This window comes from Eublepharis macularius, chromosome 3 (assembly GCF_028583425.1).
Source record: "Eublepharis macularius isolate TG4126 chromosome 3, MPM_Emac_v1.0, whole genome shotgun sequence".
NCBI lineage: Eukaryota > Metazoa > Chordata > Lepidosauria > Squamata > Eublepharidae > Eublepharis > Eublepharis macularius.
In genome coordinates, this window is record NC_072792.1 from 112128739 (window position 1) to 112140375 (window position 11637).

The 11637-nt window shown below is 36.7% G+C and overlaps 1 protein-coding gene across 1 annotated transcript in view; it reads right to left on the reverse strand.

Moving 5' to 3' along the window:
* Positions 1–3812: 3812 nt before the first annotated feature.
* The window catches only part of CXADR (CXADR Ig-like cell adhesion molecule), a 57063-nt gene continuing 49238 nt past the window's right edge, over positions 3813–11637 (reverse strand). Inside the window, exon 8 of the mRNA XM_054973384.1 lies at positions 3813–6127. Coding sequence (XP_054829359.1) covers positions 6086–6127 — 42 coding nt within the window. The 3' untranslated portion in view covers positions 3813–6085. The remainder of the gene's footprint in view (positions 6128–11637) is intronic.

Consider the following 11637-nt stretch of genomic DNA (forward strand, 5'->3'; position numbering starts at 1 on the left):
CTTAATATATTTTACTAATATAAGTTTCATGCCATGGGACAGTTTTAGGTGGGGAGCCATGCTGGTATTTAGTAGAAGAGGAAGATTGGAAATCTAGTTGGTCTTTAAGGTGCTACTGGATCCGAATCATGCCATGAGACAATATCTTTAAATATTTACTTTCAATCCTAGTGAAATGCAGTTACAAATGTTCAAATCACTGAACAATCTTCAGAATATATCTGTTTGTTCAGTGAACAAGATCAATACTCATGTACATGATAGGCCTCTAGGCATCAAATATGCCTAGAGAAATATGAATTTCTTCATGGATGCTGGTAGAAAAAAGCATACAAAGGCAATCCCTTTTAATGATAAATTGTGCAGAATACTAGTGAGCCTGAACAGAGAGGGAACAGTGTTTCCATCAGTTAATTAAAGCAGTTGTTTTGTTAATGCAAGAAAGTAATATAAAATATTATGCCAAATCTAGTTTATGACTAATCTATTTAATATTCAGTTTGATTGCAAACAAACAAATGCCAAAGAGAAGATGATAAGCAGGGCTAATTGTTGTATTCTTTTGTGTCTCCTAGTTTCTGGCAGTCAAAATTGTAAGCCATGATCCAAAGTGGCATGTGTACCTGCCTGCATTTATTAGAGAGCTTCTCTTTTATCACCTTTACCCCACAGATTTACAAAAGAAGAGGTGTTGCTCCAAGAATTAGTCAAAGAAATTCCTGCTAAAATAGTCTGTGTAAAATTATCAATTTTCCTTAGGGCACATTCTTTAAATATCTCGTGAAAAACCTTACTATTTTTACATGTATTTTAAAAATTTAAAACATAGGTTAGACATTTGGGAAGCAACTGAGAAGAAAATACTAAAGATTCTGGTGCATGCACATCACTCTGTAATGACCATATTGTATTTAGGCATGGAGCCTCAGCTTGACTATTTAGTCCTCTTTTATTTAATTCAGCTTTTCCTCTGAGGACATAGCTCTCTTCTCTCCTCCTTTTGATCCTCACAAACTGTAAGACATAGGTTAGATTGAAAGAAAATTACTGACCCACAATCACACACTGAGAGCTAAGATCCAATTGATGCCAGGCACATGGTTTTTTAATGTGTCGGTGACATAATGTTACCTGGGAAATGTAGATGAAAACTGTGTTATATCCCTAGTGCAGGAAGGCAGGGGAGGGGAAGAACTTTTCAAAGACAGTTTTCAAATTCAGAGCTGCATGGGGGAGAGGAACTTTAAAATTGTTTTCTTGCAATCTCAACGGAGAAAGGAATACAAGACCCTGTCCCTAGTGTTGGAAGGCAGGTTAGGGGAAGAGCTGGTAGTTCATCTCTGTTGAGATTAAAAGAAAACAATTTCCTCTCCCCCAGTGATCTTGTGCTGCTCTTTCTGAAAACTGTCTTTGAAAAGCTCTTTCCCTCCACTGCCTCCTTGTACTAGGGACATAATGCTGTTTTTAACTACAGTTCCCAGGTAAAATTGTGCCCCCAGGACATTAAAAAACATGTGTCTGGCGTCACTTTTAGCTTAGCACTGTGTTTCATGCAGAGTGGGAATTTCATGTCAACATTCTTAACCATTGTGCCACACTGGCTTTTATGACGTGTAGCTCTCAATGGGTTTTCTTCCATACATTTTTCAAATCTTTTTTTTTTAAAAAAATATACTTCACAGGGAATAATGGTTCAAAGCACATGTATTTTATTAATATTTAACTTCAACCATGAAATTCAATGGATTGGATACTATAATACCAAAAACAGGGATAATCGCATTCATAAAAAGATTTATCCCATTGAATGTTCCATTCCTTCTTTACTACAATAAACTACTTTATTGTAATTACTGTTGAAATTCTTGAACTGACTGTTTATATATACTGTAAGCTGCCTTGAGTTCCTGCAAAGTAGAAAGGCAGTTAATAAATGGTTTAAATAAATAAAATTAAATAAATATGGATTGGAACTCCTAGAGTATGGAGAGTGCACTTTTTTTCTCCTCCCTGCTTTTTTCTATCCACAGCAAGAACCATTGTCTTTGTTTACTTTCCTTTTTTTCCAAATGCACAATAATTCCATCACCCTGAAACTCAAAAAGGGGGAGTAAAACAGCTATAGCCATCATCACAAAACACAATCCCAAACTGCCACTTTTTCTTGAATAGGACATTCCAACAGAAACCTGTAGTTTTGTTTTCCACCTTGTGATCTTAGTAGCCCCAATTTACTCATCACTCTTTGGGGTTTCCTCACCTAAGCGGACTTGCAAACTAATACATTAAGAGTGTTCGCACAGTGTATTGAAAATGAAATTGACCAGGGTTTTCTTGGCACCTGAAGCCTAGGGCAATTTCATTTTCATACACTGGGTGACTATTCTGCATTGGATGTCCTGGGTTGCAGAATAGTTTGAATTGGAAGCCAAGCTTATTTAGTTAAGGATTTATTCCACCCTTGGGATGAAAGAAATGCAAATGTTATCCAAATTCATATCCACAAATCAGGAAAATATTGGACTGCCATTCTTGGAGAACAGTATTAATTTTTTAATGGATAAAGTGATACATATTGCATATATTGGTGGGGAAAATATAGTGCAAGGTTTTCCAAACAGCTTATTGGAACTCCTATGGATCAGGATTAGTTCTGATTTGCAGTCTAAAGGGAGGAGGGAACTTCACTAATATACAATTACATCAGTTCTTTAGATTATTCCAGATCACAAACAGAAAGAGTTCAAAGACGGGTTTGTTGCCATGCCCTTCTCTTCTAATGCAGCCAGCCCCTGTGCTTCCTGCCAACTTGCTCCAGAAGTTCAGGGAACCCCAGGGAAAGGCATGGAATGTGGAATATGGTGCTTGCAGACAAAGGGGATGGGGGATGGGGGATGGGTATTTATTAAAACATTTATACCCACCTGTCCGCATGGTTCAAGACAGCTTGAACCTTCCCTCAATCTCTGGGGAGAGCACATCCATGACTACAGCAAGAAGTGTGGGGGGGAGGGGGGAGGAACATTTTATGCAATTGTCCCTTCAGGCTGCAGTCCCTTATGATCAGGAGCAACTTGTTAATAAGCACAGGGAAGCTGCAGTGAGGAGGCAGCAAAAATCCCTGCTGTGAACTAGTTCCATTCTAGCTGCAATTTCCAACCCAATAGCAGCAACTTCAGCACCACCGAGTAAATGATCCAAACTGCTTTATTTTTCAGCTTGGTGAGATTAGTTCTCTTCAATCTTTTGATTCATTTCTGCTTCTTTGGTTAGTACATTGCATTAGTTAAAGTCCTCCCACCTGCCTTCATCCCCAACCCTCTTGATTTGGAAAAGGCTGTTTGTTTTCAAGAGATCAGTTTGCAAAGAAGTATTCTAAGGATTCCAGACTCCCTGAATGTGCACATTTCTTGTGGATGAATCACCTTGCTCACAGAATGAGATCAGCCGCAGTAATCAGCTACCACTTTTTGCCTGAAAGGTTACTACATACACACCAGAATGAGCAATTACAAGTGTAATTTTACACAGAACTAAAGATCGTGGCCTGCATCCTATGAATGAGTTCTGTGTGCAACCGTCTCTGCTAGATAGCATGTTTGTGTCTGCATAAGGGCATTGATCTTGTGCAACCGAAAGTATTAGTGGAAGAGGAAATATGCTGTGCATGCGATTATCTAGTGCTCATAGATACATCATTCATAGGATACAAGCCAATTATGTTAGCTCATATTCACTTACCCATTTTAGGAAAATTTGGTGGTATCAGCAATTATGGCTAAAGAGACTTTAAGAAACAGAACCATATCCAGTACTTCACATGGTGCTTTAATCATCATTTATACTTTGAATAGCAAATACAACAAATCAGTATTTCTAATCTGATGGACTTTAACTAGGCAAGCAAAACTTTTCTTAAATCTTTTGTTCAGGAAGTACTTTTGATTCTCACAGGTTCCTGTTCAGTCAAATGTAAGTTTTCAAGTGAACAAGTGAATTTGTTACTTCCTACTTATTTCAGAATAAAAAACAACATCATTTTAATTTTTTGTAAATTTCCTTCATACATCACAAAGTCAGTCTAAATTGTATCTAACTAGACTAATCCAAGGTCATTTTTGTCATATATCAAAGGAAGTCCCTCACCTTAAATCTTTTTGGCAATATCAACAGGTTGCCATATTTTGCCACTCTGTATTAGTACACATCATGTACTACTCTATACCCTAAGAAATGTTTTCAAACCAGCTTTCTTTTTAAGAAACATCACCACTATAAGGTATGCCTGTTCACATTCATCTAAACAATTTCTATTCTATACAGCTGGGTGCATGATATGACACATCCTCTGCCTCTTTTAACCTTTCATTTAATGCTTTTTAAACTTTCACATCATTGCAATATCAGGAATATAGGTTATTTCCTTCTTTAAAAACAGGAAGATCTCAAGTATGGTGGAAGATCCCATTGACACAGACGGCGAGTGTTAGCCTCAGTTGCCAAGCACACTATGCACGTGGAGTACTGTGCACACTAGGATGATGCACAAATGCTATTATTATTTCTTGCAGTTCATTTTAGATGGAATATCTTTTGACGTGCAATATACAATGTATGTATGCAGCACTACAAAGGCTAAAAGTATGTACGAATATAGGGGATGACTATTCTTTTAAAAAGTGTGGCTGTATGGAGCATTTATAAAGGCACAAGATCCTATATAGCCTACTCGGATTTTAGCACCTATGATTCAATACAAATCAATGATCTGTTGTGCAGTGCATGTCAAAATGCTATTATGGGTTAACAAACTAAACAATACAAACAGTATGGTGGTGGGCTACTTAAAGCTACAGAGTTGTACAGATCAAGGTGCATGGTATAGGAGAAGTTATTTTGTACTCTGCATTACAGCCGGATTTTCAGGTGGCACATGTGGCCAGCGAAGCCTTATTCTCAGCTCTGACTGTGATTGTTTTGTCTTGGACAAGTATTTGATGTCAGTCATTCACATTTTGGTAACCTGCTTTATTTATTATTCCTGCTCGTCTAGCTATAGTTCTCAGAAATACAGTCATACAGAATCGAAAACTCAGGGTTAGATACCAAGGCTGTGTAGTGGTTTGTGTGTTGGACTTAGATCTGGAAGATGTAGGTCCAAATGCCTGGGTGATCTTGGGCCTGTCATCTTTTCTCAGTCTAGCCTACCTCACAGGGTTGTCTTGAGAGCAAATGGAGAAGGAGATAACAATGAATGCCACCCTGAGCTTTTTAGGAGGGTGGGCTAAGATGCAATAGACATTTTTAATCCCAGAGAGCTGCATTGCATTATTGTAGAAGGAGTTCCTACTGTTTATCCTGCCATTATTCCTCTGAAACGCAGATTTATTTTTCAAATACCAAAAAAAAAAAAAAACCCTTTAAAAAGAAAAGCTCTGGCAAACTTTCTACATAGGCTGGTTGGTCTGTGAGAGGCTGGTCAGACTATGTGGCTTTTCCTGTAATCCAGCTCCTTAATCCACTTTCTGTAGTACTTTGTCAACATTAAAATTACAGATTTGGCAAGATCAATGTATGACGTGCATGTAACACTATTAATATGTAAACTTTTATTAAAGGAATTTGCAAGATTTACAAAGCAGTGTTGAGTCATAATTATATAAAAATCATTTTCAGAAGATTAAAAAAGCAGCACAAAATATACATTATGAAAGGCACACATTGTTTCAAACACAACAATGAATTTATGTGTAATTTGCCTTTTAAGTAATTAGACTGTAATTACTTCAGCACCAAAAATAAAAGCTACATGATGTACCCTCTGAGTTGATCTTTTGAGTTCGTATGCCTATCCAGTGCTGTTGCTACCTTCATCTTTTCCTCACAGCTTGAAGTCTAGTACTCTTAAAAGAAATAAATCTTCAAACAGTTTATGTTGTAAACATTTGGGAGGTGACACTGTAATGAATGTGGTCTACTTTACCATCTATTCTGCAGACTCTAAGAGACAATAATGATAAAACCACACAGTACTTCATTTGTTCCGCAACTTGAAATTCATGATCTATATCCTGTTTCTTCAAGCTTATACCACTGTTATGTCACCCATCCTGCTTCCGATGTCATACTACAAGAGAAGATACCATTAATCAATAAAGAGCTTTAACAGATTGAGTTTACTGGCACATAACTAATTATTATTCTAAATTCTCTTGGACTATCAATTGTAGTGCCCTGCTTAATTCCATGTTTTTCAGAATGTAAAACTGATGGAATTGAAGGACTTATTAACAATAGAAGTCAGAAACAGCTATAGTATTTACTCCAATAAAGACTACATTCCACCCCCCACCCCCGTCCAGGTATGCCATAAAAGAAAGAGGTGGTCGTCTTACATTTCCATATGTTACAATTATGTCCAGTAAAAAAAAAATGGCATATAACATTTTCAGAGGGAGAGGGTCATCTTACATTCAGGGTTGCCTTCCTTTCAAATAAATATGATACTCTTAACATATTCAATGCAACTTATTTGAAAGAGAGCATGATGCAAACTTTAAAAAATTCTGAATCTTGTTTCTAACATACTACTACAGGGAGGAGATGAGGGAGAGGTACATATACTGAGATTAAATATTCACGGGAGCTCTGAAGTCCATAACTGTATTGCAACCTGTGATTCTCCAGTTCAGAAAGTAGAGTACAAGCAGGAATTCAAGAACAGGAACAATCTGCATTTCTGAAGTTGCTTTTTGGTAGCATGCATAGCCCTTGGTGTAATTCTGCATGACTTTAAATTCACCCTCTGAATACTGACTGTTCTTCTCAGAATTCATAACAGCATTTTATGGCCTGATGTTACCTTGTCAAGATTTTACAGTGACAACAATATAAACTCATTGTTAATGGAACTTTTCCATTAACAATTATTAATGGACTTTTCCATTAATAATTATTAACATTGCTCACTACAGGACTGTAATTTATTTTTCTCTTTCCTTACTCCAGTACCCTAATTTTTATTGTTGTTTTTTTCCATGTTAACTTAGAATTTTGCCATAACATCCTCACAAGACCGCTATTTAAGGGTGTGTGTGTGTGTGTGTGGGGGGGGGGGGAACACAGCATTTGGAAGCCACCACCACACCCGATATCACATTGAGTTAGGCCTCCATAGTGCCATTTAAAAGATTATGGATCCAATACCATTATACTATTATGATCTGGAAATTCCGTAGATGGTTAAAAAGGCACTATTAACAAGGTTAACATACAAAATGCAGTCAAACTACTGTGCATGCTGCAAGGTCTCGTTAATCATATACCAGCCTTTAATGATGCTTGGTGCTAACCAAAATCTGAGATGTGTCATGCTTGATCAGAATCAAGAAAATAACACTAAATCCCCAGTTAAGGGAGTGAAACATCTTCCACTTCCTAAGCTAAGGGAGAAAAACCAGGTTATAACAATAAACAAATGTCACATACAGACCAAAAAAATCCTATTTATTTTGTACATAAGTTCTAGAGTGCAAGAGAAATATGCAAATACAAACCAATACTTTAAGAAAATGAATGTTGATAGTATTCCCTGAAATTCCCTCTGAAGTGTTGGACATTGGAAGCAATTAGCACAGTGCTTTGGTTAGCTAGATTTACTAACAGATGGTCATAAAGATTGTAGCAATATTTAAAGTAGATCATCATTGTAACTAAGGTAGGATTAGCATCTCAAGTATTTGTAGGATTTGGCATAAGAATGTACAGTCTCAGCAAAGAAGAAATGTCCTTTCCGTTTATTTCTTGCCAAGGAATCTTCTTACATGATGCCTTAAGATCCATCTCAGAAATTCTCCTTCACTAAAAAGGCAGTGATCCAAGAAACTGTTTCCAAGGGCCTTACAGTGCCATCCTAGGAACACTTTCCTAAAAGCAAGCTCCGTTGAGTAGACTTCTGTAGGATTCTGGGTAGACCTGCTTAGGATTGCACTGTCTGAAGAGTTTAGCCCTTTCCATTTTTTTAGTTGAACTGACATGACAGTGAGTTGTTTGGTCTCTGATCAGTGAGTAGAAGTTTTCCTTTCTACAGCTACTCGTGCTTCAGTTAACTTTATGCTATTAACTTTATGCTAACATTACAAAGCATTACAAAGCATAATTCCTAAATAAAACATGAATGAACCTTATTTGATATGGCTTTAAATTGTTGGTGCTTCTGATTTCCAATCACACTATTAGTGATTGTGTGAAATATCAAACATTATTTATGCTTACACCACACTATAAATGCTACATTTTCTACCAATATCCTTTAATTGCACACCTGATGTTTTATGAGTAAAGGTGCATGAATAAAAACTTACAGAAAATCAGCATTTGGAAATAACATTTGATTAACTTAAAATGCATTCAGAATTAAAAACCTTCTAAGCTCATTGACTTCAATGGACATAATAGGATGACCTTGTTTAGGACTGCATTGTTAGTAAGATATATTTAATCTGTACATTTTATTTATTTAGATATATTTAATTTGTATGATTTGTACATTTGTAATTTATATGAACTTTGCAAGGGATGCAAAAGAAAACTTGGCTGGTTGAATAGACTTAACATTGTTTTATAAGGGTCCCATGTGGAAAATCTAATAATCTGGAAATTGAAAATAAAGCTTTATTAGTATGAAGTGGAATAAAATGTTTAATCATGATCAGTCACAGTCAAACGTACACCAAGTCCAAATCCCTGGAGAGTGGAGTATGGTGAGAAAATCATATTGTCTGCTAGGGGGGCATTTAGATTTTCTCTCGAGGCCAATCATTATTCTTACATAGTAATGCTATCCTATTTGAAAAACATCACACAAACATCCAATACACAAATGTTGTTTTTTCTCTTTAAGTATTGGTCGTTTTAGCATGCTGTTACAGTTTCATTTATGGTACATAAGCAAACACTGAAAAACATGAGACTCTGAACTGGAAAATGGGGAAACACTGGAAATGGGGTTGATTTATGGATGCAATCAGTGGCTAGGATCCCACTGATCCATTCTACTAATGGCAACACTTTCCTCTGGTACAAGGAGCATTCCCTTGATACAAGAGGTAGCAAGTCTCCTTCTACCAAAGCAGTTCTGCAGTTAATGGAAAGATCCACAGAATTCACCGCCCCCCCCAGTATATTTAAAAACGACGACAATTTTGTGATAAACAGCTTTATTTCAAGAGCCACCAAAGGAAATTTTTCAATAGAAGTTCACTGAAGTCAAAAGACATTTGAACAGGACAAGGAACTTTGCTTATGGCATGAAGTAGAAAGATTATGATTAAAGGGTGCTTAAAGTGTCAATTTATATTTCAGCAACTGATTATTTGGTGCTTACTTATTCCCAGGTCCTCAGCTTGTATATTGGTGCAGTTTTTGTTCAGTGTTGATATAACATTGCAGTTTACATTAGACTGACGCAGCTGTCAGTTCTTTGCATTCTTAGAGCTTATTGCTTGCTCAGCAGGTTTTAAAATAGACTCTGCATAAACACAGCACTTCTGCTAATGGGCTGGATGCTCACACAGTCTCTGTTGCCAACTGTGACAACTCAGTTACGAAATCAGAGAACTAGTTCCTGATTACAATATACATCTAAGATAAAAGCAGGAAGGAGTAAAATGGATGGTGCAGGTTCATTTTTAAAAAATCTGATAGACATACAACCAAGAGAATAATTCTGAATTGCACCTACAGAAAATTTAGTGTGCTGCTTTCTAAAGAATAGCACCATTTAGAACAGTTGCTCCCTCCCTAGAACTTTAGACTACATGCAATTATTCTTCCAGGAAATATATAGTTATTATGAAGCATAAAATAAACCAACCAAAAGTTCTTCTAATACATTCTGGAAGTCTTTAAATACTTTTGAGCCTTATTGTGAATCTTTCCCCAACCTTCCCACTCTTTTCATTCAAACTTGAAATGGCATCCTTCCTCCTAAGCGGTATCTATAACTTTGAGTTTTTAAAATCAAATAACCAAATCAATTAAATACTTCATAGGTGTCCATTTGTTCTTTTCATAGATTTTGAAAATGTGCATGCAAGCTTAACATTGTTGAGATTTTCCAAAATATAGTTGTTGCAAGGCAGTGTATAGTGTGACAATGGAGGGGGGGGGGGGAAACAACCACCATACCATGCTGATTAAGCATTTGGTTAATATTTTATTTAGGCCATGCCATTGTAAAAGCAGGTACCTGTCAGACTATATTCTTATAAAACAAAACAGCAGAAGTTACTTTCTTGGTTTCACTGCAAGAATACTTATGGAGCTAAGCTGCAAACGTCCGGCCCCATTCCAAGCCTGAAGCAATTATTTGTAATACTGGAGACCACTACATCTAGAATAGAAAAAAAAAAACCAATCCCTTCATCTTAAACATTTGCATTTTAAATCAGTTTTTATTCTGCCCTCAAAATAGTGAATTTGAACTTCAGTTTAGATGCCTCACTATTAAATTGAGCAATTTAGCTGTAATTGCTTTTAAAGGGCCATCTAATACTTTGTTCCATTACTAATCCTTATCTATGTAACTCCTAAACAGTTCAGAGTAGTAGCACTCCGTTTTCCTCTTCCAAATTTCTGCCCAGATTTTGGGGATCCATAGTATTTGACATATTTACCAGACTGGAACTCAGCTTCAGAATCTAGAGATCTCCAAGATCACTATTTCTAGAACGTAGACACTTAAATGTAAAAAAAAAAAAATCAAAATTTGTCAAGGTAATTTTAGTTTTTATTTTGATGTTACCGAACAGTGCTGTTGTCATCAGGCATCCATATTTTTGGCCTTTTCCTCTTACTGACTTAACTCTGTGACCAGTCCATCTTTACTCATGTGAGGCCCAGGAAATGCAAAGGCTGAGAACCCACAGAAAAGGAGCACAAGAAGGGCACATCCCATAACTCACTGGAATCACAGGATACAGCTGAGAGTAGATCCAGCTAATACCAAAAGTTTTAGACTAGTATGGTTCAGCAATTAATCAAGGTGCATACCAGCACAGAGACCCTTTTATTATCTTTGTAATAAAAGACTATGATTACATCAGAATTTTTAGTTAGTTTCTCTCCACACCACTTGAGACTAGACAATTGGCAACTACTTCCTAGCTTCCACATTTCAATTAGGAAACTCCAAGCGTGTCTACTTACAAGTAAGTCCTTTTATGAAGGGAGAGTGCACAGGACTGCAGCCTAAAACAAGTCTCACCTTTGCACCAAACTATCCTTCCTTAAATAAATTCCCAAGAACTACTTCTATCACACCTTATGCCAGTAAGAACACTTGTCTCTGAACTGGATTCTCCTTTCTTTTCTCAAGTCAAAGCAAAAAATGAATCTTTTAGATTCTGTTCAAGATTTCAGTCCTATAGGTGGTGCCAGCATCTACCCCATTTATAGACTTGCTAGTTTCATCCAGGTATAGCTCTGTTTACCCATTCCTGGCAGACATAATGTTCATTCCCTGTTTTCTTCCTATTTGTCTGGATCATTGTTTGAGCATATATTTTTGATCCTGGTAAGCATTTCTTCCCAAAGCCTCCCTATTTAAGTAGCGCTAAAGATCCCTTTGGGGTTACT